The sequence below is a fragment of the Triturus cristatus genome, chromosome 11, assembly GCF_964204655.1.
Source record: "Triturus cristatus chromosome 11, aTriCri1.1, whole genome shotgun sequence".
Taxonomy (NCBI): domain Eukaryota; kingdom Metazoa; phylum Chordata; class Amphibia; order Caudata; family Salamandridae; genus Triturus; species Triturus cristatus.
The window spans coordinates 655737469-655764368 of record NC_140594.1 but is presented as its reverse complement, the minus strand read 5'-3'; the positions used below and the strand labels follow the sequence as shown (position 1 = coordinate 655764368).

At 47.0% G+C, this 26900-nt stretch overlaps 1 protein-coding gene across 10 annotated transcripts in view; it reads left to right on the top strand.

The window, feature by feature from the left end:
* LOC146785255 (galactose-3-O-sulfotransferase 2-like) overlaps nt 1-26900 on the top strand; it is a 306791-nt gene that overhangs the window by 213885 nt on the left and 66006 nt on the right. For 6 of the 10 annotated variants that reach the window (XM_085634192.1, XM_085634191.1, XM_085634188.1 and 3 more), the window contains one exon: nt 9092-9160. The exons of 2 other annotated variants lie outside the window; for them this stretch is intronic. In XM_085634192.1, the coding sequence (XP_085490318.1) occupies nt 9092-9160 (69 nt within the window). The remainder of the gene's footprint in view (nt 1-9091; nt 9161-26900) is intronic. 2 more of the 10 variants (XM_085634195.1, XM_085634194.1) reach the window with 1 other exon arrangement.

Below are 26900 nucleotides of genomic sequence, written 5' to 3'. Positions count from 1 at the left end.
TTTTGTTAACCTGACATTTCTGCAAACTCACTCTCAAAGTTTGAAAATAGGCCCTAGCACGTAATAACTTGTTATAGTTATTGACTTTTGAGTTTTGACTGTTGCAGGATTATCAGCGGAGGGGGCTAACACCCCTTTCCTCAAAGTCTTTGAATGTTTTCTCACCTCAATGAAGGTTTTGAACACTGCCCACCCAGTGGTAATCTCTGTATATTGAAAGGTACTGCCATCATGGTTGTTCCTTTCAGTGTGCTAAAAGTTTGGTGGACACCTTTTAACCATTTTTTTGTTTTCTTTTCTCGCTTTGGGAGTTTGTTTCTGAAAACATGAATGACATCTACACAGTGAGAGTTTTATTCTAAAGTGCAGAGGGGTCATTTTATGTTTTTCCCTGTACTTCACTGTCTGTTTTTTCCAGTCGTTGACAGACAAGAAAAAAAAACATTACACTCTCCACGCTAAATAAGTCAGGTGGTCCAACGACCCTCTGCCATCAGAGGAAGTATGCGGTCAATGTGGGGGGCTAGGTGGCGCACGGGTGGAATGGCCGCACTTTCGTGAGGCTCCCGCAAGCTGTCTCGCCGATCCGTTATTTATCCTAAAAAGATCGTTTTAACTGAGAAATGCTCCCGCTACGCTACGAGTGCCAGCGGTGCGAGGAATTAGCCGACTGTTGACCGCTTCACTAGACAATAAAAGAGGCAAGTGGAGACCGAAGTGATTGCACTGGAGCCGTGGAGCAGAGTGACGGCTTGGTGGAGCACGCGGGCGGCGCAGCGTGGCTGCAGCGCTCTGGAAAGGCCGAAAAGTGCGCGGCCAGTGACTGCAAAGAGTAGACTACCGGTGCTGATCCCAGGACAGAAGGAGTATATAGCGCCACAAGCACCGCTTGCCAGATCATAGGGTAAGCAACTTCATGAGGCTGGCGGAGAGAAGGGCTACGTGGTAATCGCGGCGGGGCCTGCAATGATCGCCCTGACGGAGGGTGGAGGCTGAGACGCGGCATCCTCTGACTGCCTGAATTACTGCTGACGCTGCGACCTGGAGCGAGGGAGACATGCCTGAGAGTGGAGCCCGGGGCCCAATGCATGCGGTGTACTGTGGATGGTACGGAGAGGAGCCCCAGAGCGTGAGTATAAGGGCCAGTGAAGCGGCGAGAGGCCCGGGATAATACTAGGTCCTGCGCTATCGGTAAGAGCCTTACAGTTGGGACCATCGGGGTGCCGGCGGTGGCCGGAGGAGCGTCCACCGGCGCTTGGCGGTGAGGACGGCATAGCGCTAGTGGACGGACTTCTCGTCTGTGGTTGGAGAGCGAGAACAGAGGACCTGCTGCTTGGCGCCTATTTGGCCAACGATCAACGGGATTGAGACTGTCCCAGGGGGCGCGGGCTGAAGACGCAGGACCGACCTAGGGCTGAAAGTGTCTGCATACCAATATTTGAGTATTCCTCAGAGCCTCTGCCGAGGGGGTGAATCGAGAGCTAATAGTTCGAGACACCTGTGACTGGGATCCCCCGCTGCGGGTGGAGAAGCCATCTCGGAGGGCCGAAGTGTGGAGGGGGTGAGAACCTTCGCACTGGCTGACTGAAGGCTGATGTTTAAAGCGCCTGTCCTTATTAGTGCGAGCAGCTCCATTCCCGGCACGAAAAGGACGGCTGACATACTCAGCGCCCGGATGGGGAAGACGGATGCCCACAAGTTGCGGCTCACTTTTGATGCCAAGAAGCCGACAAAGCCACCTCAAGTGGAATCAGATGGAGGGACGGAGGCGGCATCAGTGTCAACGTCATTGGAGCCTGTGCCCGGAGAGGGTCTGAATGCGCTTCTGCTGCAAATGCAGCGGGGATTCGCGGACATAGGGGGCAAAATAGACTCCATAGCGGTACGTATGGATGCCATAGCCCGCACCCTGGAGGGTCACGAGACGCGGCTATAGGAGGCTGAGCAACGTATATCTACCGTTGAAGATACAGCGGAACAAGTACAACAGACAACAGCACAATTAGACAAATTGCTTAAAGTCATCGCAGCCAAGAATGAGGACATAGGAGCGCGCGGTCGCAGGAATAATATACGCGTCTTAGGCATTCCGGAGAACACCAACACGGGAAGAATGGAGGAGTATATCGAGGCCCTTCTGAAGGCTGTGGTGGGCACGGACTTACTCTCTCCCCACTTCATAGTGGAACGAGCCCATCGCTCTCTGGGGCCGGGACCCTCTCCTGGAGGAACGCCTAGACCCATAATCGTGCGCCTATTGAATTACAGAGATAGAGATGTTGCGCTGCGGATTGCCAGGGAACAAAAGAACTTAACATATGAGGGAGTGCCCTTCACGATGTTCCCAGACTTCACCCTCCACGTGCAGGAAGAACGTCGCAAATTCTTGCCGGTGAAACAAAAACTACGGCAAGCTGGGATAGATTATGCCCTCTTATATCCGGCCCGTCTTCGTGTTACGCATCAGGGAAGACAAACGTTCTACACCAGGCCACAGCAAGTTGAGGAGTTCCTGAAGAAATTACAACGTCAGCCGAAACCAGCGGAGCAGCAGGAAGAGACGGGACGGTCTCCCTCCCAGGTGGCGGAATGAAGAAGATGGGAGGACTAGGGGATGGAAGAGCCGTGGCCCTGGGCGAGGTCATGTGCCCTTGCTCATGCTCATCGAGGGATCAAGTTACGGAAACCACGAAAGATGCATGAGTGAAAAGATTTAAATGCAGACAGTGGATTATTGAACGATGTTAATGATACATGTACACAGACAGCTACCTCAGACGCTGTCCAGGCACTCGAGAGACAGGAGGGCGTTGCTGGACGGCCCGAGGAAGTCGTGAGTCACCTAAGGCGTTACCCCATCGGGGAACACCCTTCTTTGTTACATTTTGGTTGTTGCCCTTTGACCCTTTCTGTACTTGCTTTGCATGGTGAATCACCGGTGGGGACTGTTATGTGAATGGTGCGGATGGGACAAATGGGCGATGGGAGGGGGGAGGGAATGTATACTTCTGGCATGGTTGGGGTGCTTCAGTGGGAGGGGGAAGGGAAGGGGTGGGTTCTTCATGTTGTTACCGCAAAAAGGCAGTGGGCAGGCATGTGCAGCAAAAGAGATTGCAGAAGACATTATTGTACTGGAGCAGAATATTCCCAAAACATGATTCGGCTGAGATTGCTGAGTGATGAAGATGCAGGGGGCTAGTGGTGCATTAAACGTGATGTCTTGGAATATTTGAGGGCTAGGAGATACTCGGAAACAAAGGCAAGTGATAGCGTACCTGGATAGGCACCAAATAAATGTGGTGATGCTGCAAGAAACACATATAGACCCTAGGCTTGGGATTCGATTAGCGAGCAAATGGGCAGGACATCGACTGTTCTCGTCCTACTCATCGTATGCTCAAGGAGTAGCGATACTGTTCAAAAAACAGGTTCGCTTTGAACAGATAGGAGTGGCAGCGGACTCGCAAGGTCGATACATCATTGTATGGGGGAGGCTGGGAAAAGACTCTATTACATTCGTAAACTGTTATGGCCCTAACTCGGATAGCCCAATATTCTTTACTGACCTATGGAATAAGATCTTGACCATTGGTTCCACACACATTATATGGGGGGGATTTTAATGCAGTCCTTCAGCCCCCTTTGGACAGATCGCACCCGGCACCGCATCATTATAATAAGGCGCAAGAGGCATTACAAGGTATTATGGGGGAAGGCGGACTGATAGATAGCTGGCGGCACCTACAGCCACAAGGGAGGAAAGGAACCCATTTCACTTCATACAAAGGGACTTGGGCAAGGATAGATTACTGTTTGCTATCAAGAGGGCTAGGGACGGCTGTACGCAGTGCGGCACACTTAGCTAGAACCTTCTCTGATCATTGTCCGGTGAAGGTGGAGCTGTCCATGCCAGACTATGACATGCCAAGGCCGAGCTGGCGTCTTCAGCCCACGGCCTTAATGGATGCGGTCTTCCAGGCTGAACTGGGGGAAGAAATTCATGATTTCTTTTTCGAAGGAACAAAGGGTCGGTCGATACTGTAGAAACGATATGGGAAGTGTTCAAGGTGACCATAAGAGGTGTTTGTCTTTCCAAAAGCTTTGGCGTACTGCGAGACTTGCAGCGAACGCTGCAAAGGCTTGAGCGGTAGCTGAAGGGCCTAGAAAGACAGATGGAGGGTGAAGAGGCGGGACACTTGAACACAGCCTTCCATAAGAAACTAACGGAATACGAGGCAGCGGCACAACGAGAAGCAAAACACAAAGGGCGCTACTGGGTAGCTCGTAAATATGGAGAGGGAGAAAGGCCAGGGAAGGCGCTGGCGGAGATAACCCGACGTCCAAGATTTGCCTCACATATATTGGAAATACAAGTCCCAGGGGAACAGCCAAAACTAGACTCCTTAGATATTCTAAACACGTTCTGTAATCATTGTAAGGATCTGTATACTTCCCAGAGACAGGGGCCGCTTGAATTAGACGAGTTTTTGGGGGAGGTAGCGCTAGGGTGGCTCAGTGACACGCAGCGGGAGTTTCTGTGTCTCCCGTTCGAACTGGACGAGATAAAGGAAGCAATAATGCAGCTAAAAAATGGTAAGGCGCCAGGGTCGGACAGGCTGCCTGCTGAATTTTATAAAAACTACATAGAAATCATGGCACCAGTGCTAAAAGAGGTCTATGAAGAATCCCTGGAGGTGGGGATGCTGCCTCGTTCAATGAGAGAGGCTGTAGTTACTTCCTTACTGAAACCAGGGAAACCCCCAGAGCTATGCGACTCATATAGACCACTGTCGCTGATGAATTGCGACACCAAGATATTGGCCAAAGTCTTGGCAAATCGGCTGTCCCTACTTATGGATAAATTGATACTCCCGGATCAGTCCGGGTTTGTGCCGGGCAGAGCGACATCTCATAATTTGCGGACCCTGTTCTCACTGATACAGACGGTGGCCCCGGAGTTCCCGCTAGCCGCGGTGTTCCTGGATGCCAGCAAGGCGTTTGACTTGGTGGAGTGGGATTACCCATTTGGGATATTGCAGAGGATGGGCTTTCCAAGTTTGTATTTATCCTGGCTTCAGTTATTGTACTGCCGGCCCTTGGCCAGAATCTTGATTAATGGACACTTGTCTCAACAGCTCCCAATATCTAGGGGGACCCGTCAGGGATACCCGCTGTCTCCGCTACTATTTGCCATTGCGTTGGAGCCGTTGGCCTCTAGGTTGCGGCAGGTTCACCGAGATAAAGCGTTCCGTTGTTGTCTCCGACAGCTTTTGATCTCCCTATACGCGTATGACATCACGCTCTATGTACGGGATCCCCAGGATAACATAAATCCTCTATTGCGAGAATTCATACGCTTCGGTCGGCTGTCTGGAGTAGGTATTAATTGGGGGAAATCACAGGTGTTTCCACTTACGGAGGCGGTCACCCAGTTCCCACTTGATTTCCCGTTGGAGTGGTGTAATGCTAAACTAAAGTACTTAGGGGTATGGATAACCAGGGACAGGGAGGAGACCATAAGGGCGAACTATGGTACCGCTATGGACCGCTTAAGCACCTGTGTGACACGATGGATCTCCTTACCCCTCTCGCTAGCGGGACGGACGTCTATAATAAAAATGATAATACTCCCACATACCCTACTACCCAGGGAAAGCTTTCTTTCAACGATTGCGTTCTGAACTCACTAGGCTACTCTGGGGGGGGGAGAGGGCGCATTTGCAATGGTCTGTACTGACTAGGCCGTATGACCAAGGGGGGCTTAATATCCCTGACTTCGAGGTGTATTTTCTAAGTGCCCAGGCGCACTACTCCTACTACTGGGTGTATCCCCCCGATATATGCCGCAGGTTGCGGTGGAAGATTGGCTCGCAGAACCAATACCGCTCAATGGACTCATACAGGGGGCAGTGCGCTCCCGAGGGGAGCAGGCCACAACAAAAACTGGCTTGGTAGATGCGTGGCGTCAGATAGCGAAGCATTTGAATACTCCCTTTCTTTATTCCTCTAGGCTACCCCTCACCTATCATCCCAGTCTCTCTCTCCTACAGGAGAAGGGGTTCCACGATCTCTGTAGAAGAGCCCAGGTCAACACGTGGGGGGATCTTTTTCATGCAGGGCAACTGCGCACACTAGATCACTTCATGCAGGGAGTGCAACCCACGCCACTGGATGTGTTCCTTTATGTGCTATTGCGACAAGGGATGCGGGCGCTTCTCCCGGACTTTCCACGGGAGCCAGCATGCCTGGGGCCTCTACACCAGATGTTGGGGTCCAAGGATGGAAAACACCTAGTATCTAGACTATACCACGCGCTACATGAACATCGAGAGCAAATTGATGGCTCGGCTAGACAGCATTGGGGGGAGGATGTGGGGCAGGACATTACAGACGAGCAGTGGAGCTACTGTTGTCTCCAAATGGCGCGGATCTCGTCCAGCTGCCGGCTGAGAGTGATACATTACAAATACCTGCATAGATTGTGTTACACACCAGTGAAAAAGTTCAGATTTCAGTTGGCAGACAACGATTGCTGCACCAGGTGTGGACAGCCGGGGGCGGGATTTTTACACCTAGCCTGGGACTGCGCGACGGTACAGGAATTTTGGGAACAGGTGTTCACAGCACTGTAGACAATGGTAGATATCCGCATGACCAGAGACCCACTTCTTGCACTATTAGGATATACAAAACAGTTACCTGCCAAATGCAGGAATTTCGTGGCATTATCCCTCCTGCTGGCAATGCGCAGGGTAGCATGTAGATGGGGACGGGGTCGAGCACCGAAATTTAAGGAATGGTTGGCAGACCTGGTGTATTGTCAAGAGCAAACTGCCACGTACGCTGAACTATTGCCCTCTGCCTCTAAGCCCAAAGACATTTGGGGACCGCTGCATGGATATCTACTGGCTCAGGATCCTACGAACACATCTACCCCATAAGCAACATTACTTTCGAAAGGGTTGAGGGGGGTATTACTTTGGTTTCTTATTGGTGGGCGATAACAGGAACGCTATGTATATATGAACGGGACTATGATGTAGCCACTAATGTTATTGTTACCGGAGCACTTCAAGATAGCTGGACATGATAATAGACGATGTATGTAGAAAGGGAAATTGCATATACATGCATGATTTTGGTTGCAATGTCGATACAACACTGCTTTGTTATACTTTGCTTAAAATTCATAAATAGAGTTAAAAAAAAAGTATTTGGTCAATGCAGCTAATGGGGGCTCTGTCGACAGAATAGTTAAGGTCACGCCATCGATACATAAGGCAGGCAGAAATGCCAAACTGTCTACCAAACTCTAAATCAGGCCCTCCGTCTGCTAAATAGCCACATGCAAACAAAAAGTAAAATCACCTGCAAGCATTTGCATTATAGTACTGCAGCTAGTCAAGCTTTAATGGGGAATTCCCTCCTGTTCTTCTTCTCTCTATGCAATTAGTATTCACAGGTGTTGGCCTGCCAGTAATGCCAGACAGTATGGAGAGATGAGACTTCATTTCTGAGTTTTTCATTTCTAAATATAAACACAGACAGAAAAACAGATAGATTTTTGTCTCTATATGTGAAAGCTGGAGCATGTGAACCTTAACTAGAAAGAAAGGAATTAGGATAATGCTCAAGATTTTGCAAGTTCAGTCTCAATCCGTGAGCATGGGTAATGCATAGTGTTTTTAATGCTATTGGGAAAAGAACCGCCACTTGTTCTGGTAGGATTCAGCATCCTATCAGCCTGGCGCTGCCAACCGCATCAAATATCCTTAAGTCATTGTTTTATATCAGTCATATATTCATGTTTAATGGTGCCACCAGTGACCCAAGGCAGCAAGGACAGCAGCATGCAGTGGGACTAACTTTTCAGGGACATAGAGAAGCAGCACTACACATTTGCTTGGATCTTGGTACCCTGTTACCCACGCCCTACACTTACAACGACCCTTAGCTAGTAAAAGTTTTTTTCTGTGGCGAAGGAACACAAACAAATATATTTTTCTTGATATGGCACCTCTGACATGCACAGGAAAAACACAAATCCCATTTCAAAGGCCTGTGCCTCAAGTCATTATTGAAGAGACTAAGAGAGAAAGGGAGGTGGCATTTAATCTGCTTGTTTTGCAGGTTTGGTTTCACACGTTGGCAGAACCACATATGTTAAGTACTGCCAATCAGCCGTATCCTTTGTCATTGCTGTTCTAAAGTTACGCAGGGCTCTTGTGAGCTATGCCTTTGACTGCCTCAAATATCAAGGACAAACTGCCTGATTCTCCTCTTGTATTATATATATATATATATAGCAAACATATGAATAGTATCCGCTGTGATGCACACGCAGCAGTCACATGATTGTGTTAAGTTGTACCACTCACTAAGCTTGGACTGGGTGACATAAGAATCGTAAATAGCATGATATAATTGATCTCTTAATCTTGTTGGGGTAATAGTTCCACAATTACGCGTCAGGGTACTAGTGATATTGTTAGATGTTACTACTTCCCCCCCTGCCCTTGGAAGCACTTATTAGCCCATTGTTGTGAGTCATTGGGTTTAAATCTCATCAAACAAGCGAAAATTGAGGATTTTTTTGCATAAACATCATCTTACTAAAGTTATTTTGAATTAGAGGTAATATCACTCTATTATTTTTTTTTAAGAGATAGGACCTCGTTTTTATGTATTTAAAGAATTGATTATGATGAAATATAAATTACGTTTGTAATTCTGAGAAGGATTTCAGTGAATGATTATTAAATAAGTCCTCTAATTGGGTGATTCCTGATTGGTGCCAATTGGATAAGGGGAGAGTTGTGAAGCATTCGGGTAGTTCAAGATTATTTAGTATTGGAGTGTGCTCCTTTCTATCTGAAATCTTCAAGTATTGTTTGTTTCAATAGCAAGTCTTGTTCACATTGTTGATAGTTTTTATGTAACTTTATAAAAACATTTGTCTCAGCATATGTATGTCTTCTAGAGTGCAGATAACTATTCTTAAGGAGTTGGAATAACCAATAAGTTGGATTATCATCATATAATTGTTTAATGCAATTTCCTATACCAATTCGTTAATATACTCTCTGTCCAGTAGAGCCCAGCCTATTCGATTGACTGGTAGCTTCAGCTGTTTAATGAATCTACGGGCTGCTTTCCCTTTGTAAGTAAATCTTTTATTTTATATTTTTTTTATTTTTTACTGAGCAGAATTATAACAGAGAAGACAAAAAATTCACAATAAATATAGCTGTTTACACCTTATAACATTCAAAATTTCTTCTTAGCTAATGCCTGGAATCGATAATTTCCATTATCTTCGTCCTATACAGGCACAAACCCACCACCTATCCAAAATACAGATAATAAAGTGCAGAGCAGCTTTGGCATGGTCAGCTATTAGATTCAGATTTCTATAAAGGCAAATACTTCCAGTGCAGTGCATAGCAGCTTCTATATGATTAGGCCATTAATTGTATCATTGTACATAAAATCCATTAAATAACATTTTGAGTCCTCTCCTCCTTAATAATCCATATATCTTTTCCTTCTTTCCCAAGGCAGTAGACTTTATATAGAGACAAAAGTTGACCATCCCGCCTCAACCTAAGGTGCTATACATTTGACTTTCTGCTTTACCCATATATTTCTAAACTGCTGAGAATAATAGCCCCTACCCTTTTGGCATAAGCTTTCTCAAAGGTTTTGGTACGTAGCATTTTTTTATGTCAATTTAAGTAGGCTAGAACTTTAGTTGTCCTCCAATACTGAAGGATCAAGGACCGTGCCATTAAAAAGGATATCGCTATAAATGCTTTCTCCCCTTTGGAGATTGGAGCGTTTGGGCTCTGCCTTACATTCCCAAACAATGCTATCTCTGCCTCCGGTTTTAGTTTTCTCTGTAAGCCCTCATTGAGGGCGGAAAACACTTCCTCCCAGAACTGGGTTAAAAGAGGACAAGTAAAAAAAATATAAAGCCAGCCCCCGGACCCATTTGCCGGCAACGAAAGCACTTGTCCTCTATTGCCGGGTAAAACTCTTGGTGTATACTAAGACATTCAGCTGGATAAGAATGCCATTCTTTAAAAATGTGCTGCTCTTAGTGCTTTATTGCCATGCAACAAAATCTCCTGTCCCTCAAGTTCTGAAAAAGTGCACTGTGTTTCTTGGGAGATTTTGTCTAAATAGTTTATTACTAAAGAACTTTCCCTTTGGTTCCGCAAAAGTCTATACCAGTTTCCAACCCCCCAAACGTAGCTCTATAAAGGGCTATTAATAGGGGTACTGGGGCAGAGCTTAACGGAGGGCAATTTTTTTTCAAGAATTGGGTAATCTGAGAGAACCCTAAAAAAACGGCTTACAGCTCGTTTCACACCTAGCCTGGATCTCATGCCATTTTAAACATCCCCCCCTACTATAAAGTGGCCAAGTTCCCTAAAACCATTACTTTCCCGGAAACGTATCTGGCTATTCTGCATATATAGGCCTAACATTTTGCATTCTGTAAGCTTCAAGTACTCATATCCTGCTGTCTGTGCCTTCAGATGATAAAATGACCGTATTCTAACCCCAAATTCCTGTAATGTCTTGTATCGGGTCTTCGTAGGGAGTTTAACGGTTTTAATAAAAACTTTAATCTGAGATTCTGCTTCCTGCACCATTTTATCCACAAAAAAACTGTCCAGTGATTCCGTGCCATCGAACATTCGAGCCATTATATCCACAAAAGTAGTTTCATAATAAGTTCTGACCTGGGGGTCCCAACCCCCATTGGTTAATGTTGAGATGAAGTACTGGAAGTCTTAGACTTGATACCTTTTTCTTCCAAACAAATTGACGAAACATTGCTTCCAGCTCCTTAAAATAAGACATATTAATTTTTATTGGTACATTTGAAAATAAGAATATTAATAAAAATGGACATTTTTATAAGAGTTACCCTGCCAATTAATGGAAGTGGAAGAAGAATCCATCCATCTAATACATTTCTGATCTTTGTAGCCATTGCTACATAATTCAGTCAAAAAGTTCCTTATACCTGTTTGTAACATATGTCCCTAAACACCGAATTGGGTCTAGGGATTGGGCTTGCCATTGCAGATAGCTTGGAAGAATTTGACCGTCTGCATTAATTAGCAGGATTTCAGTTTTGTTATGATTAATTTTATATCCCCAATAGATTCAAACTGCATGAATTCTGTCAGTGTTTTCTTGATAATATGTTCCTCTGGCCTAAGGTAAATAATAATATCATCTGCAAACAGTTATAATTTGGGCATCCCCTCCAGAGGCGCTTGTATATGCAGTTTAGCCCTAATCCTAGTAGCAAGTGGTTCTATAAAGAAAAGCAAACAAAGCTGGGGATAAAGGACACCATTGGTGAGTTCCTCGGCTTATGTCCACCCTTCCTGCTAGCTGAGAATTTATAAAAACTTAAGCCTGGGCCCCTTGATATAAATTCCCTAAAGAACAGCGAAGAGAGCATCCCAATTAACTAGATCAAATGCTTTTACAGCTTCTACCATCATTATTTGAACAGGCAGTTTGTTGGAGTTAAAAAAATCAAGCGCTTGGACTAAAAACCCAGTGTTAGATGACATATATCTTCCTGAGACAAATCCCATCTGGTCTTTGTGTATTACCGTCTGTGCTATTGGAGAAAATCGATTTGCCCAAATTGTCATTAATATTTTATAGTCAGCATTCAGCAAACAATTCGGTCTGTATGAATTGACATTTTTATGGCTATTGTCCTTTTTAACAAAACTAACTATACTAGATTTATTAAAAGTAGATGAAACCTCCCCTCCCACTTTCACAAATTAAAAAGCTCTACCAGAAAAGGTGTTAATTCCTTTGAAAATATCTTATAAAACTCTATTGGTAGGCCATCATTTCCTGAAGCCTTTCCACGTGGCATTGAGGCAAGGGCACTCTCAACTTCAGTTAGGGTAATTTCTTCACTTATTTCTTCTGTCCGTCCATTTGTCAGCTGTGGAAGATTAATGCCCTCAAAATATTGATTTATCGCCTCATTTGAAACCGTATATTTGGTTGCGTATAACTTATAATAGTGGCCCAAAAAGATTTTTGCAATTTTGTCTTTATCAGTAATCAAAACCCCTGATTCTGGTTCTTCAAAATCTGTTATTAGCATGGCCTCCTGCTTTACTCTGCTTGACCAAGCAAGCAGTTGCCCCACCATCTGGCTCTCCTCATATACATGCTGCTGATACGTCTGTGAACTAGTTATTTCTTTGAGAATACAAAATTCTCTTAGCTCCTGCTTAGCCTTAATTAATTGTTCCTCAGCTTCCAAACGCTGTCCCCTGCCGCTATTCCTCTGGATTAAATTAAAGCAGTGTCAACAGCGTGTTGCAATTTAGTTATTTGCAGCCTCCGCATCTTAGATTGCGAGGCCGAGAAAGCCAGCATCTGACCCCTCAATGTAGCCTTAAAAGCCCCCCAGACCGAGAAGAGAGCTGCTGTGCCCTTATTCTCCTGAAAGAATGTCTCAATCCATTCTTTCATATCCTCTACCCATTTGGGGTTCGAGAGGAGGAGCCGATCCATCTGCCTCCTGGATCTCTCCCACCTTTCAGCCTTCACTTTAATCTCGATTATAACCAATGGATGATCTGAGAATGAATTGGCCCTAATTTCAGCACTTAGACAATTAACATAATGAGGGATAAGAAAAAAATCAATGCGGGAAGCTGTCTGAAATCAGTGGGAGTAGCAAGTAAATTGTGTATCGTCTTGATGCACCTCACACAGTGGGTCTATTAGATGATAATCCTGTTTCATACAATTCTATACTTTTTTTGTCCTAGGTTTTAGTTGTTTTATTGCTTTATTAGCAGTGGGCGTTTTTAAATCTTGAATAAAGCTAAAATTAACCCCTATTTTTATAGGACCTACTACCCCTCTGACCAGCTCATTAATCCTTAAGAGAGCTTTGGGATCATCATCGATTGGGGCATAGTAGTTTACAAAATTAAAGAGTTTCCCATTTACCCTGGTGGTGACCCAGATCCACCTCTCTTTGGGATCTCTAGAAACTTGATAGATCCCCCAATCGATCCCTTGCCCAAAGTAGATAGCTACTCCCCTGACTGCAAACCCTGCAGAGGCGAAAATTGCCTTTGAGTAATATTTAGGAATAAAGAGTTTAGGTGTATTCATTTTTAAATGGGTTTCCTGGAGATAAATAACCTGAGGAGAAAAAGAGGTGAGCCATCTAATCACCCCACTATATTTGTTTTCGTTGGACACTCCATTAACATTCATCGATATTATCCTTACTTTAAGATCCATTTCACTTGAAAAATAAGCTGAATGACCAAAACCAAACAATTTTATACACCTTTGTTGCATTCCTTCAAATTCTTCTACCCTCATGATAACTCTTTCTTCTATAATTCTCCTCTTTTTTCAATTTTGCTCCCCTGACCTCGTCCTCCCTACCCACCCCTCCAACTTCCCTGCCCCACACCCAGACCCTCACCAACTCCCCGTGCCTCTCCCACCCCTGGCAGTTGGAGAATAGCCCATCATACCCCCTACCTCCCCACCCTGAAAAGCCCCTAAACCGGGTGCCATTGTATTACACTCTAATGTGACCTATCACCCCACCCCCTTAGTAAAAAAATAAAACAAAACATTTTGAAGACAAAAAAAGAAACAAAAAGATACGCGACAGTCATTCCTGACACTCTACTTTTCCATAGTAATTTTCTGTAGTAGTTCCTGTGCTTCGTAGAGATTTGCAAACGTGAAATTTCCCTTGCATTAAAACTCGCAGCTTTGATTGCTGAGCTATGGCTGTCTGAATCCCTTGTGCCTTGAACAAGTAAAGAAGCTTAACAAATTCTTTCCAGCACCGAGCCACTGCTGCTGCCATGTCGGAGAAGATGCGACAGCTGGGAACTTCAAGAGTTGAGAATTGCTCTTTTTGAATGGCTCTAGTCAATATCTTGTTCCTTGACCCAGAAATCTGCAAAATTGACTAAGATTGTTCGAGGTAGATTTGAGTTTGGGAATGGTTGAGCTGGAACTCTATGTGCTCTCGTGATAGTAAGATCTCCAGAGAATTTGGGCTGCACATTTTCCTTAATGAATGAATCGACCCACTGATGTGTTTGTGACCCCTCACAGCCTTCTGGGGCTCCGGCAAGCTGCAGGTTAGAGAGTTTTCCAGCTCTTCCAACTTAGTTTCCAAAATAATTTTCTGTTTTTATCCAAAGTAGCCTGATGCTGCATCGAGGTCATCTGATCTTCAAGAAGAGATATCCTGGATTCAGCTTCTTGTAATCTTGCTGGATAGGTACCGACTGATTCTTCGATTTTGGATAGATGCGAATGTAATGCTGCAATCTCCTTTGCTTGCGTATCTCATCAAGAAAAAGATTTAGCATGGTTCTGATGTCATATTGAAAGCTGGTCCCGGCCTCTAATAGCTGATTTCCTAGGGGCTCTTCGTACGCCAGTTCTTGATGACCTGCTTCTGCATTTTTATCTTCCATGGAGGTCGAGGGCTGGCTGTCCAATGGCCTAAGAGGTGAGATGAGAGCTTGGGCACATGATGGAGCTCCCAATTGTATTTTGTCACAAAGCTCTTGCCTCGAGCTGGGTTTTGTAGAGGCAATGAGGTCAATTTAGTTTTCAGAAATAGTTGGTATCCCTTAGTCTTGCTTTGAAACGTATTAAAGGAGTCTTCCTGTCCGGAACCTTAGACTTGGGCAGTATAAATCCCAGCTTGTGGGCGCTACTACTGCATTTGGCAGAAGGAGGTTAACTAAGGCCTTTTACCCCCCCAGCAGGCTACCCAACAAGGCCTGGACCAAACTAGTCAAGGTGCAGTCCTTAAAGATGGCTGGAAGCGCTAAGGTCAGCTCTCAAGCCTTCCAACAATGAGCGCGTGATTTCCCAGCACAGCTGAGGCTCGCGCTTGCCCTCAGCTGTACGCACTCACCGAGTCCGTTACCCTTGCAGCAGCGCTCGGTGCTTCGTCCGTGTGTTACAGGTAGAGTAGCAAGATTTACGTTTTGTTTGTGTCGTCAGTAGTCAGCAGTTAAACTACGCAACGGTTTTCCAAGAATCTGGAGGAAGAAGAATTATGAGCTTTCAACAGAACCGTCAGTATTCACCGGCTTTGTTCCAGTTTTGAATTTCCTGGCATTCCGATAACAGTCACGCAAGTGCAGCTCTTAAGCTGTTATTTCTAAAATTGCAAGATTCTGTTCCTAGTAGAATATTAAAAGACCCTGTACCTTACCTTTGCCTTCCCCCTCCTTTCCTTGCTCTCAACTTAGCAAACAGTTATAAGGAACGCATTAAAAAATATTAGGCTAATAATGTAGAAGTTCGAAAAAAGTACTTACCAGTGTTGACTTTCCAGAAGAGAGAGAAGGCTTTGTAAATTACCACCTGCATTTAAAGAGAAAGAAAGGTTAATAGCCCTACATACAGAGTAGTTTACAAATACATGGTTTACAGACAAAATACTAGTTACAAAAATTGTATTGTATTCCTACAGAATAGTTACTCAGTGAACATCGTTTTGGAGCCCGAACCTAAGACTCCTATTAATAGAAGAGAGGCAATAGCCAGTCTCCTTAAGGGTTTGTTACAATTGGATTAAGAAAGTATTAAAAGTAACAGAGCCTTAGAGAAGAACGTAGTAACTGTGTCATTTGTTTTACAGTGTCTAACAACAGAAAAAGCGCAAGAAGCAAAATTGAGTAGCTGCTGATAGACGACACCAGTACTTGAAGACAAGGCTGTCTCTTCTCTGTCCCTTACCCCTTCCCCCCCAGGAGTCCCTACATACTCTCTAGGAATTACTTTGAGAGTGTGGAGGAGACTCGGAGAGGCATAGGAAATTAGCAACATTCTGTTGCTGTGAAGTACCTGGGAAACTTCAAGTAAGAGGTTCTTGACAGAGTAAGGTGCCCAGGAATGTTTTACTCACCCAAGCAGAATGGCCGAGGGTTAAGACCTGAAGAGTTTAGGAGGGGTTTTAGAAGTCAATCAAAAGGAATTGCTAGCTGTTAGAGAAAAAAACAAAACCCTAAGACAAGGCTTATTGGCCTCTTGGAGAGAAACAACAGAGTTAGCCAGCAAAATGGACGGTTATATCTCAGGCACTAGTTTTTCAGCCCTATCTCCGGGTACACAAGCTAGTAATACCACCCCATTACCATACCCTGGGAGCACAACACAAGTCGTACACTCTTTATCTCCTGTTATTCCGCTTGCCCCACCAGAACATTTTAGTGGTGACCCCCAAAAGGCCCAAATTTTTCTTACACAATGGTCCCCGCACTTTGTGTCGGCCCGCCATTTTCCCTGAGGCACAGGCCCGGGTAGCCTTTATTCTATCGTACTTAAGTGGAGACGCAGCTGCCTGGTCCTTGCCTCTGGTCTCCAAAGATTCAGCTATCATGTATGATTTTGACGAATTTAAAAAGGAATTTCTGCGGATCATTGATCGGAGAAGAGTATCTCGAGCCACTGACAACGAGTTGCTGGAGTCAAGGCAAGGAATTAGTTGCCTACTTGGCCCAATTTAATACGCTTATTGTAGAGATGGATTGGCCAGAGAATAAAAGAGCTGCCTTGTTTTACAGAGGTTTGAAAGACGAACTCAAAGATGATCTGTCACAAATACCCAATCGACCCACTGAAGTTTCCGCCCTTATTGATTTGGTCCTAGAATTGGACTATAGACAAACTGAGCGAAAAGGCGAGAAAAGTAGGGAGTTTCCCCGAGTGTACCCAGATTTGATCGGATGAGATCTGAAGGAACTAGGACAGCAGAGAACACCCAGACTGTAGAACCTATGCTGGTTGGGGCTGTGAGGGGTCCCCTTTCTAAGGAGGAAAAAGAGAAGAGGAGATTGAATAACCTTTGCATGTACTGTGGGGTTAGTGGCCACTTCGTTAAGGCCTGTCCGAAGAAGCCAAAAGCTTCACCAAAGGAAAACTTGTGGCACCACCAGTAGGAGGGGTTGTACTGGTGGATGCTAAAGAAGACAAATCCAGGTTCTCACCAGTTGACTAACACACTACAGTCATCTGCTCAGCATTTAACTCTTCCAGTTACCTTGAAATTTAGAACATTCATCCAACCTGACATATTGGTCATGATAGACTGTGGAGCTACTGGAAATTTCTGCGACATAAAATTTGCTTCAAAAATAGGATTGCAAGCAATCCGAAAAACCAAGAGTGAAGCAGTGAGAGCGGTAGATGGTACGAATCTTTCTTCGGGTCCTATCGTTAGTCATACCGAGGAGGTGGAACTTGTTCTACCAGATGGCCATCGAGAGAGCCTACAGTTTAACTTAATCGATGCGCCTTAGTTCCAATTAATCTTAGGACTTCCATGGTTAACAGAACACAATTCTCAAATTGATTGGGAGAAAAGATCGATTAAATGAACTCAGAATACTGCAAGGAATCCTGTTATCATGGCAAGGATCAAGTGAAGAAGTCTAGTTTAGCTTCCCCTGAGGAAAAAGTAGGGAAAACAAGGTCCCAATCCCTAATTAGCCGTGTTATTGAGTCTATTATAGGTTATGTTTTTGTCCTTAACAGTGGGGAATCCCCATCCCACTGGCAATAAGAGAGTTCCAAAGGAGTGTCAAGACAAATCTTGATTTTTTGTAATTTGTGCGGAAGTAATTCCAGACTGCAGTTTTCTTTTGTACAAACGGGTTTTACGCAGTTATTGGGAAACTGCAACTTTTCCTTGGGTAAACAACAGCAAATTACAGCCAACACGTGTTTCGCCCCCTAACATGGCCATCCGGCTTCCTCAGGGCTGTACAATATATGTGACAAAATACCAAGCAAAATATACAGTGTGTCCAAAAAGGTTGGAAATGTCGTTGGAAAATAAGAACAAGCATGCGTGCAGTATTTACAGTGTTGGAAATAAGACATCGGATATGTCACCATGTATTCAAGATATCCAAGATATCAAAATGTATTCATGATGTAAAAAAATCATCATGCGTGGCCTAGCTGCGAGGCAAGATGGACACGTAGTGCCTCGGCTCCGCCGATAACCTCCTCCCTATACATCATCCTGCCATATATCCTGACATCTTGAACTGAAATCGGGCGCACTTAGGCTGGCGATCCCTGCCCCTGCTTGGTGGAGCCCCGGCACAGCCTCCGATCCGGAGTAACAGGTCCCGTTGTTTTGGGCCCCGAGGCGTTCCCGCATCCGGGGACTAAGGTTGGACCGGACATCGGCACTGCGTGGCCAGGCGCGGCCGCGACTCACCGGAAGCTGCCGGAGAAGCAACGACTGGAGGACAACGACGCTTTGGCGCCCGCTCTGAGATCTCCTCTCGAGGGTGAGGGGCGTGCCTTGTATCGCTCTGAGGCGCCGTCCCCCCCCCCCACGGCACAAATCGGGGACATCTCGGCAGAGCCGATCGTCGCTGAGGAGACTTCACCGGCTTCCCACCCCCCCTCCCCCCCCCTGCGAGACTGCCTCTTCTTCCTCTGTCTGTGAGCCTCTCTGGTGCCCCCGATTCTGCTGCCTGGGGGCCGCCGGAGTGTCATCAAGGTGTGTTGGCAGTTGGGGATTACCGGAGATCGCCGGAGTGGAGTGTTCCCCCGCGAGCAGAGAGTGACGAGCCCTACTCTAAGGTACAGCGTTGGGGCACGCCTGCGGGGGGTTATCGGACTGGAGCGCTCATTCCTATGCTGCCCTACTGACTTTGACATCGTGCTTGTGTGCCCCGCATTGGAGGGATCGGGGGCGCGCCCTTGCGCTCGGCGCCACGGGTGGCCTTGTTCCTGGAATTTGGGCGGCACTGTTTCCTGGGCTTTGGCGTTCCGGTGCGCGGAGTTTCCCGGCTGGCCCTGAAGCTCGCGCGGCGAGCGCGTAGAGACTAAGAGGTGGGCGAGCTTTCACTTCCTGGCAATTCCCTTCACGAACTCCTGCAAGTGTCTGCGGTAAAAACTTGGGCCTCTCCTGGCCGGGGGTGAGCTGCAGAGATCTTGATTGTCCACTGGGGAGCGCAGGTACTTGACAGTTGTCATTTTTGGCCGCCATACCCACGTGTGCAGAGTGGAGTGACCCCCTTGGAGAGATCATTACTGCGCCTGCTCTCCTCTAGCGATTCCCTGGCCAAAAGCTGCTTATCCACCTTCACGGGACCGGTTGGGGGCCTCGCGATGTCTGGCGGTAAGGGGGCCAGGGTATCTCAACAAAGCAAATTGGACCACTACGCCTGCATGAAGGCGGACCTACCTGACAAGAGGGCGCAGGGCGACATGCCCAAGAGTGGCGCAGAGCAGGCACCTTCTGAGCCCACTATGAAGGACCTCCTGACAGCCATTACGGGCATTCGAACGTCCATAGACACTCTCTCCTCTGAGGTGCCGCTAATCAGGGCTGACCTCGCCAATTATCGAGAGAAAGTGCAGCAGCTTGAGACCACCACCACAGGCCTGATGGGCGATACCTCACAACTTCAAACCGAAGTTGCGGAGCTGCAGGCCTTCCGCAAATTCGCAGAGGACAAGCTCGATGATTATGAGGGGAGGATGAGGCGCAACAACGTGCGCATCCTGGGGGTGCCTGAAAAAATGGAGGGCCCTGCCGTGGACCTATTCATCGAGAACTTAATCACGACTAAACTACAACCCAAGGGACTCTCCAAACTCTTTGTCGTTGAGAGGGCGCACAGGGTGCCGGGGGGCCGCCCGAGGCCAGGAGCTCCACCTCGCCCAATACTGGCCCGTCTGCTAAACTACCGCGACAGGGACACTATCCTCCAGACTGCCAGAGTTGCCCCCCCGCTCCGCCTGGATAATGCTATCATTACCTTTTTCCCTGACTTTACCCGCGGGGTGCAGATGCGCCGGCGCACGTTCCAGGATGTCAAAAAACGCCTACGGGCCATCGGCTTGAAATACGCCATGCTCTTCCCTGCGAGGCTACGTGTTGAGGCGGAGGGGGAAACACATTTCTTCGACCATCCAGAGGCCGCATCGGATTGGCTGGACAGCCGAGGGGACCGGGGGAGGATCGCCCCCTCGGGCAGCTGAATTGCGGGGGCGGTGGCACTGAAGCAAATATGTGATCTCGGTGTCGCTGTTTCCCGCTGTGTGTGGCGTCGGACTTGGGGGCTCGCCGGTGGCGCCTGGTGCGAGGCCGTGTGCTTCTCTGAGACATTACAGGACATTGCTCAGTCTGACCCTCTTGAACAATGATTCCGATGTGCTTACAATTGGGAGTGAGGATCGGGGAACTGTAGAAGCCTCCCCCCCACGTTCTTCCTTTAGCTGGTTCTTTTGCTTTTTTTTTCTCACTTTGGTTTGATGGGCGACAGGCACTCTGCATTTTTTGTTCAGATGGCCAGTTTGAGGCCCAGAGTGCAGGGAAGCAGGGAGGGGGGACGTTGGGAGGGATTGTGTTTTTTCTTGGTTGTTATTTATGTTTATATGTTCTACGGCTTGGTCTCTAACTGTACACCGCAAGCATATGCACCACCGACACACAAATGGGTACGCAACGTAACAAGGAGGTCAAAATCTTAAGTTGGAACGTTAACGGACTGGGGGACAAGATCAAGCGAAGTGTAGTGACCCAACACATCAAAAGACTCTCCCCAGACATAGTCCTACTCCAGGAAACGCATCTACTAGGCAACAACTGTGGGGCAATGAGCAGGTGGGGATACTCGATGGCGGCACATGCGGGCTTCACGTCTGGATCGAGAGGTGTGGGCATCATGGTTAGGAAATCTTTCCCGTTGTCTCTCGTCTCCACATTTGTAGACGACCTTGGGCGATACGTGGGTGTAACAGGCACGTGGGAGGGCCATAATATAACCTTTCTTTCAGTTTATGCACCCCCTGGGTTGCAATCGACGACGTTCACCGACCTTAGCGCTTTAATACTCACACTGCCAGTGGGACATCTTGTCATAGGCGGGGACTTTAACTCTGTCGTATCCGGCGAGCTGGACAGGCACCCGCCACGTCTATTACCCGTAGCGACACACTCGCTCTCTAACTTTCTGGACGCCCTGGGTCTAGTAGATGTATGGAGAACTTATCACCCGGATAAAATACAACACACTTTTTATTCTCATGCGCATCGCAGCCTCTCCCGCTTAGACTATATTATTGCCCCCGCCTCCCAGATTGCCAACGTTCACGAGATCAGACATCTGCCCAGGGGTATCTCTGATCACCCCCCCCCCCTCTGGACTCATATAGTCCTGGACCACACGCAATTCGGACGCATTGCCCCCCTCAACCCCTGGCACTTCAAAAACCCCAAGATACAAAGGGATCTAATCGAGTCCATTGATGACTACTTTACAGACAACGAGCATAGGCTACACCACCTAGAGCAGACCGTCAACTCAAACCCCACGCCCGATGCGATGCACGAGCTACGGCTCTGCCAGGATGAGTATAGAGCTCTAGTCACAGAGCGTGCCAAAATAATGGGACAAGAAAAACTGGGCCGTATATATGACTGGGGTGACAAGGTGGGGAAACTGTTAGCCTGGCTAGATAAGAGAGAGCGTGCTAGTCATCTGGTTCCTGAACACCAGGGGAACGACGGTAACCCTGTGACAGACCCCCAAGGCATAGCTACCCAATTTGCAGCCCATTACCAAACGGTGTATACTTCGGTGGCCCCTCACACACTTGAAGATTCTATCGGCCTTCTCAGAGACATCTCCCTCCCTACCCTATCGGAGGCGGGTCGCCAATTCCTAGATAGCTCCCTCTCTTCTGACGAAATTGCGCTGGCAATTCGGACGCTGCGACCAGGTAAAGCTCTTGGCCCCAATGGTATCCCTATCGAGCTGTACAAGCTCCTCCCTGACAAATTGGGACACTATCTCCGGTCCATGTATAATTCCAGCCTGGAGACGGGGATACTACCTTTAGACCAGCGCCTGGCCACCATCGTCACCATATATAAAGAAGATTCCGTATGGACCGCTGGCTCCTTCCCGGCGGGACATACAGCCGGGCATTGTACTCCGTACCTGGCAAGTTCCCACTGACGGGGCCCACCAAACACACGGTTAAGGTATGGCACGCTGCGACACAATCACTGGGCTGGGCTAATAAACTAACGCTAGCCACCCCGCTCTGGGACTCGCAAAAGTTAGGATACCTGGGCGACTCAAAAGGGTTTAACAAGTGGGACCTCATCAGTATCTCCACTATCGGAGATCTTTGGGCGGGGGAAGGAGTGAAGCCATTTAGCACGCTCCAGAAGCAATATTCACTGGCTGACTCAGAGTTGTTCAGATACCTTCAGGTCCGACATGCACTTCAGGCCGCACTGCCAAAGGGCGCCTCCTTACCGGATAGCTCCCCGCTGGAGGACAGACTCCTTGACGGACATCTGCCTGAGCGTGCCATATCCCTGACGTACAGGAAGCTAATTAATAACATGCATGATCCCCTTACCCTACTGCGGGAGAAATGGACTGATGACGGTATAGAACTTGATGACGAAGGGTGGCAGACAGCGATTTCGTCCCCCAAAACAGTAGCAATTTCGGCCCGGCTCCGCCTGGTACAACTAAAAATCTTACACAGAATATATATAACGGGACCTCAATTGGTACACATGGGGGGACATACGGATGGGTCCTGTAGACGTGGATGTTCCCAGCCGGGTATTTTCATACACATCCTGTGGCATTGCAGGATAATTCAGGAGTACTGGCACAAGATACACGCCATCATGAGGGAAACCCTTGAGACTGACATACGGCCGGAAGCTCCTAGATGCCTCCTAAATATCTGGGAACCCACGGACCTCAATGCCTATGCCATACACTGGGGGACACTTGCCTGCATGATTGCCAAGAGGAACATTGCGCAACACTGGGGGGCTTCGCAGGCACCAACAATAACAGACTGGAAAAAGGACCTTGATTGGTGCATGCAACGAGAAAAGTCTGTGTACATCGCTAGGGGTTGCCCCCGAAAATGGTCGAAAATTTGGACCCCCTGGAACTTATACCGAGGTGAAATATGTACCCCCCCCAGACTACACAATGTAGATGTCTCCCCTTCTCCGTAATTCCAACTGTACTATTCTTTTATGCATTGCTGAATCCTTGTGCTTGCATCTACCTCTGCGGTGTTACTATGAAACTATGCCTTGTAGTCGATGTTTTTTCTAATAAAAAGAGTTATAAAAAAAAAAAATCATCATACGGTACAAATGGTAGTAGAAAGGTTTAGACATAGAGAGACAGTGGGAGAAGGGGGAAGGACGTTCAGGGACAAGGAGGAGGGGAGGAAGGAAGGAAAGGAGCACAGCAGTAAGGATCAGCGGCCCGAGAATAGGACATGTCGGTGGAAAGGCATGAGGATCCGTATTCCAATGTCCAACGAATGACATGTTTTGGGGAAAACCCGAATAGGGGGGAACAATAAAATAAAAGTGCAAGACATAAATAACAAAGGCGTAAGGATGTCATAGTGAGCATGAATGAATATGCGTACAGTAGTAACCATATCATTTCAGTACATCATTTACCATGTTAGGCAGTGGAAAAAATTATAATAAAATAGAATATAGCAAAGATAAATAAATAGGAACGGGCAGGGGGAAAGTTTAGGAGGGAGACAAAAGTGCAAATCATGTATCAGTGGCGTAAGAAAGTCATGGCAAACATGAAGGATCAGGTAAACAGGAACCACCATTGCGTTTAAATTAATCAATTCGCATGTAGAGAAATAGATAAGGCATCATAAATATGCATGGGAGAACACAACAAATATTTGTGTAAATAATACCGTATGTCATGTAAATTGGCCCCGGATCAGGTCGAAAGGCGGGGATGGGGAGGAAAGCGTGAAAGTTAGATCTAAAGAGGAGGGCCACCTGACACTACAAAACTAACACGGCGTCCTAGACCGGATGAGGACGGGCTGGGCCATACTATTGACATCTTCGTAAAGGTTTAATATGTGATAAGTTGGCCTGGTATATGCTGTCCACTAGTTATAGTAGGCACCTTGCACCAATCCCAACGACCCTTATTGATGATTAGGTTAAAGACAACCTAGAAGAAATGTAAAGCAGCTTGGTTTACCAGATTATAACCTCCTGAATGACCAAATGAAAGGAGAACCAAGCAAGGTATATATATATATATATATAGTCGCGGTTGGAATTTTAAAGATTAAGGTTGCTTAGGAGAGGACTTAGAGCAAACCCTTTCAAACTTAGAAGGTTATAAGGCCAGCACCTATGTGAGCACCGGAGTACTCGTGTTGCCTAACCCAGGGAAGCCGTGTGCATAGGTGTCAAATGGTGTCGGGATTCTTCATCGTTTTCAATGGCGTGATGCTGCAAAGTGCTGCTACCGGGAAGAGGAGCAGTGTCCGGTGTGATCCAAGCCTGGATCGGAGCTGAGAAGAACCTGAAAGTAGAGGGGACAGAGTCTGAGTCACTTCACAGTGACCAGGGGCACGATAGACGAATGCCCACCAATGTCGGGTGTTTCAGGTGCGATGAGGTGAAGCTTGACTCTACAGCCACGGGGACCAGGAGACATCTACGACAACCAAAGTCCACAGGCGAGCTGTCCCACAAAGGATGTCGAGTGCTGGGGGGTCAGTGTCCAGATTGGAGACCAACAAGCCTTGGCAACTGCAACCCAAGCGATCAGAGAAAAGATGCTTCGGTGTAGACCAGCAAGGTCCTGGGGACTCCCCAAGCAACGGAGAGTTAGGGCACATCTGGAGTAATCATGTAAGCCCACTTAAAGTTACAGTTCCCTTCTCAGGGACCCACAGGTCGACGGACCAAGGCTCACCAAGGGACCTCGAGAGGAATCACAAAATACCAGCCCACGGAACACTCGTGGAGTGTAGGCCAGTAATCTTCAGTGGAATCACTGCTCGGGGTCTGGACTACAAGTAGCCCAAAGCACAGCCTCAGGGATTGCCAAAAAGCATATGCTGCTGCAAATGTGCACGGTGTCCAGGTGTACAGGTTGCACGGTCCCCACGAGGGCTGCGGGTCTCAGGTTTGCTGAGAGCTCTGGTCGGCCTCGGGGAAGATTAGGAACCCACCTCCTGTGTTGCAAAATCTTCGGAGTCCTTCAGGAGCTGCGTAGATGCAAACCGGTCAGATGCGTTTTAGGGGCCTGCCTTGCAGGGGAGTAACTCCTTTACTAAAGGGAGATTCTTCGGTCATCCAACATAGTGTAGATAGTTGAAGTACTTGGTTTCTGTAGCAGAGTTTCATCCAGGTAAATCTAAAGTCCTGTAGCCAGGGGTTCCTACTTTATACCCAAGGAAGGGGTGGGACAAACTCTGGGGACCCATCTATGGGAGGGTCAGGACAGAGGGGTGGCTACACCCATGTCCTTTGTCCAGTTTCGCGCCAGAGCAGGGGCTGATAGCCCCTGCAACCAGTTTGAGCTGGACTATGCACAGGGACACCAAATGTGCCCCCAGTGCAGACATCAAAGAACCCTCAGAGTGCACCCACCCAGCCCCAATACACTAAACCTCCCTGTGACAGGAAACCTATTGTCCAGCTGTCCCCTGCCAGAGTTTCATCCAGCAGCAGGAGGGCAGACTCGTGTCTGTGGCTGGCAGCATCCATTTTGTGATGCCAGGGTCTGTAAAGCTGGTACCGGGTGTACCGGTGCTGTCATATTTCTCCCTCTAGTAGGGTGGAATCATACCTCCCACACCAATTACTGGTGTAGAGGTATGATTCCAAGGTGTTTGACACCAAACACAACATGTTTCCATGCAGCCGTTTTAAAGTTAGCATTTACCGCGAGGTTATAATGCACTTAAGTATATATGGTTTGGCTGCATCACAAACAACCCCGGACTAGAGGTTCCGAAGGCTGCAGAGGGACTCTGCTCATGCATTGGCACCCACTCACATAAAACCCAGCACCCTGCCTTCAGGATTGATAAGGCCTGCCATAGGGGTGACTGTAGGTTTATATGTGCAGTGATAAGGATAGATATGGTGAACCTATATCTAAGTAAGGGGTGCATGCACCACCTTACACAGGCTGCTGTAGCAGGCCTGTGGTGTCATTTTGAATGGTCTCCCAGTGGTGGCATAATACATGCTGCAGCCCCAGAGAGGCCTCTGGGGTACCTATTCCCTAGGTACATAATATACCATATACTAGGAACTTATAAGGGTACCCCAGAATCCAATCTGGAGTGTACCTAAAGTACATGTAATCAATTTAGAGAGAAAGCAGATAGACTGGGGTCCTGATTAGCAGGATCCCAGCCAGACTAAGTTGAAAACAGTGAAACATCAGTAAAAAGTGGGGGTTACTATAAGAAGCAGATCCTACTCTCCTACATAATATACTCGAGGGTGAGTCCATATAACTATTGCAGTATTGTTTAGGATGCTATCCAGTCGTTGTATCATTTATATCGTTGTCGGACTTCTTTCAATACCATAGAACAACGGGTAATATTATTTCATAAAGAGCCTGTTCAGACTTTGCATTACCTTACTGCATACCGTGCAGTCCCGGGGTCTTTGTAATTTTAACATATTGTGTTTCTAACAGTTAATTGTTTGTTGAAAACTGTGTGGTCAGCTCTGAATTTGAACGTATCAGGATATTAGATCCTGCTAGCTTAAAAATGGGGGTTTTTATACCCATATACCTTATTTTTGAAAAATCTAAACCCACATTCTCTCTAGTAAGATTAAGGAGGAGTAAAGAAACAATGTGCAAAAGGAAAGCGGAAAACATGTCAAAGGTGGCACGAGGGATACATAATTCCCTAATGAAGTATTGTTCGGGAGCCACGGGAGCAATAGAAAAACAAATACACACAGTAGAAGAAACGTTAAATCAAGGCATCAAGGTAGGAGAGGGAGTTAT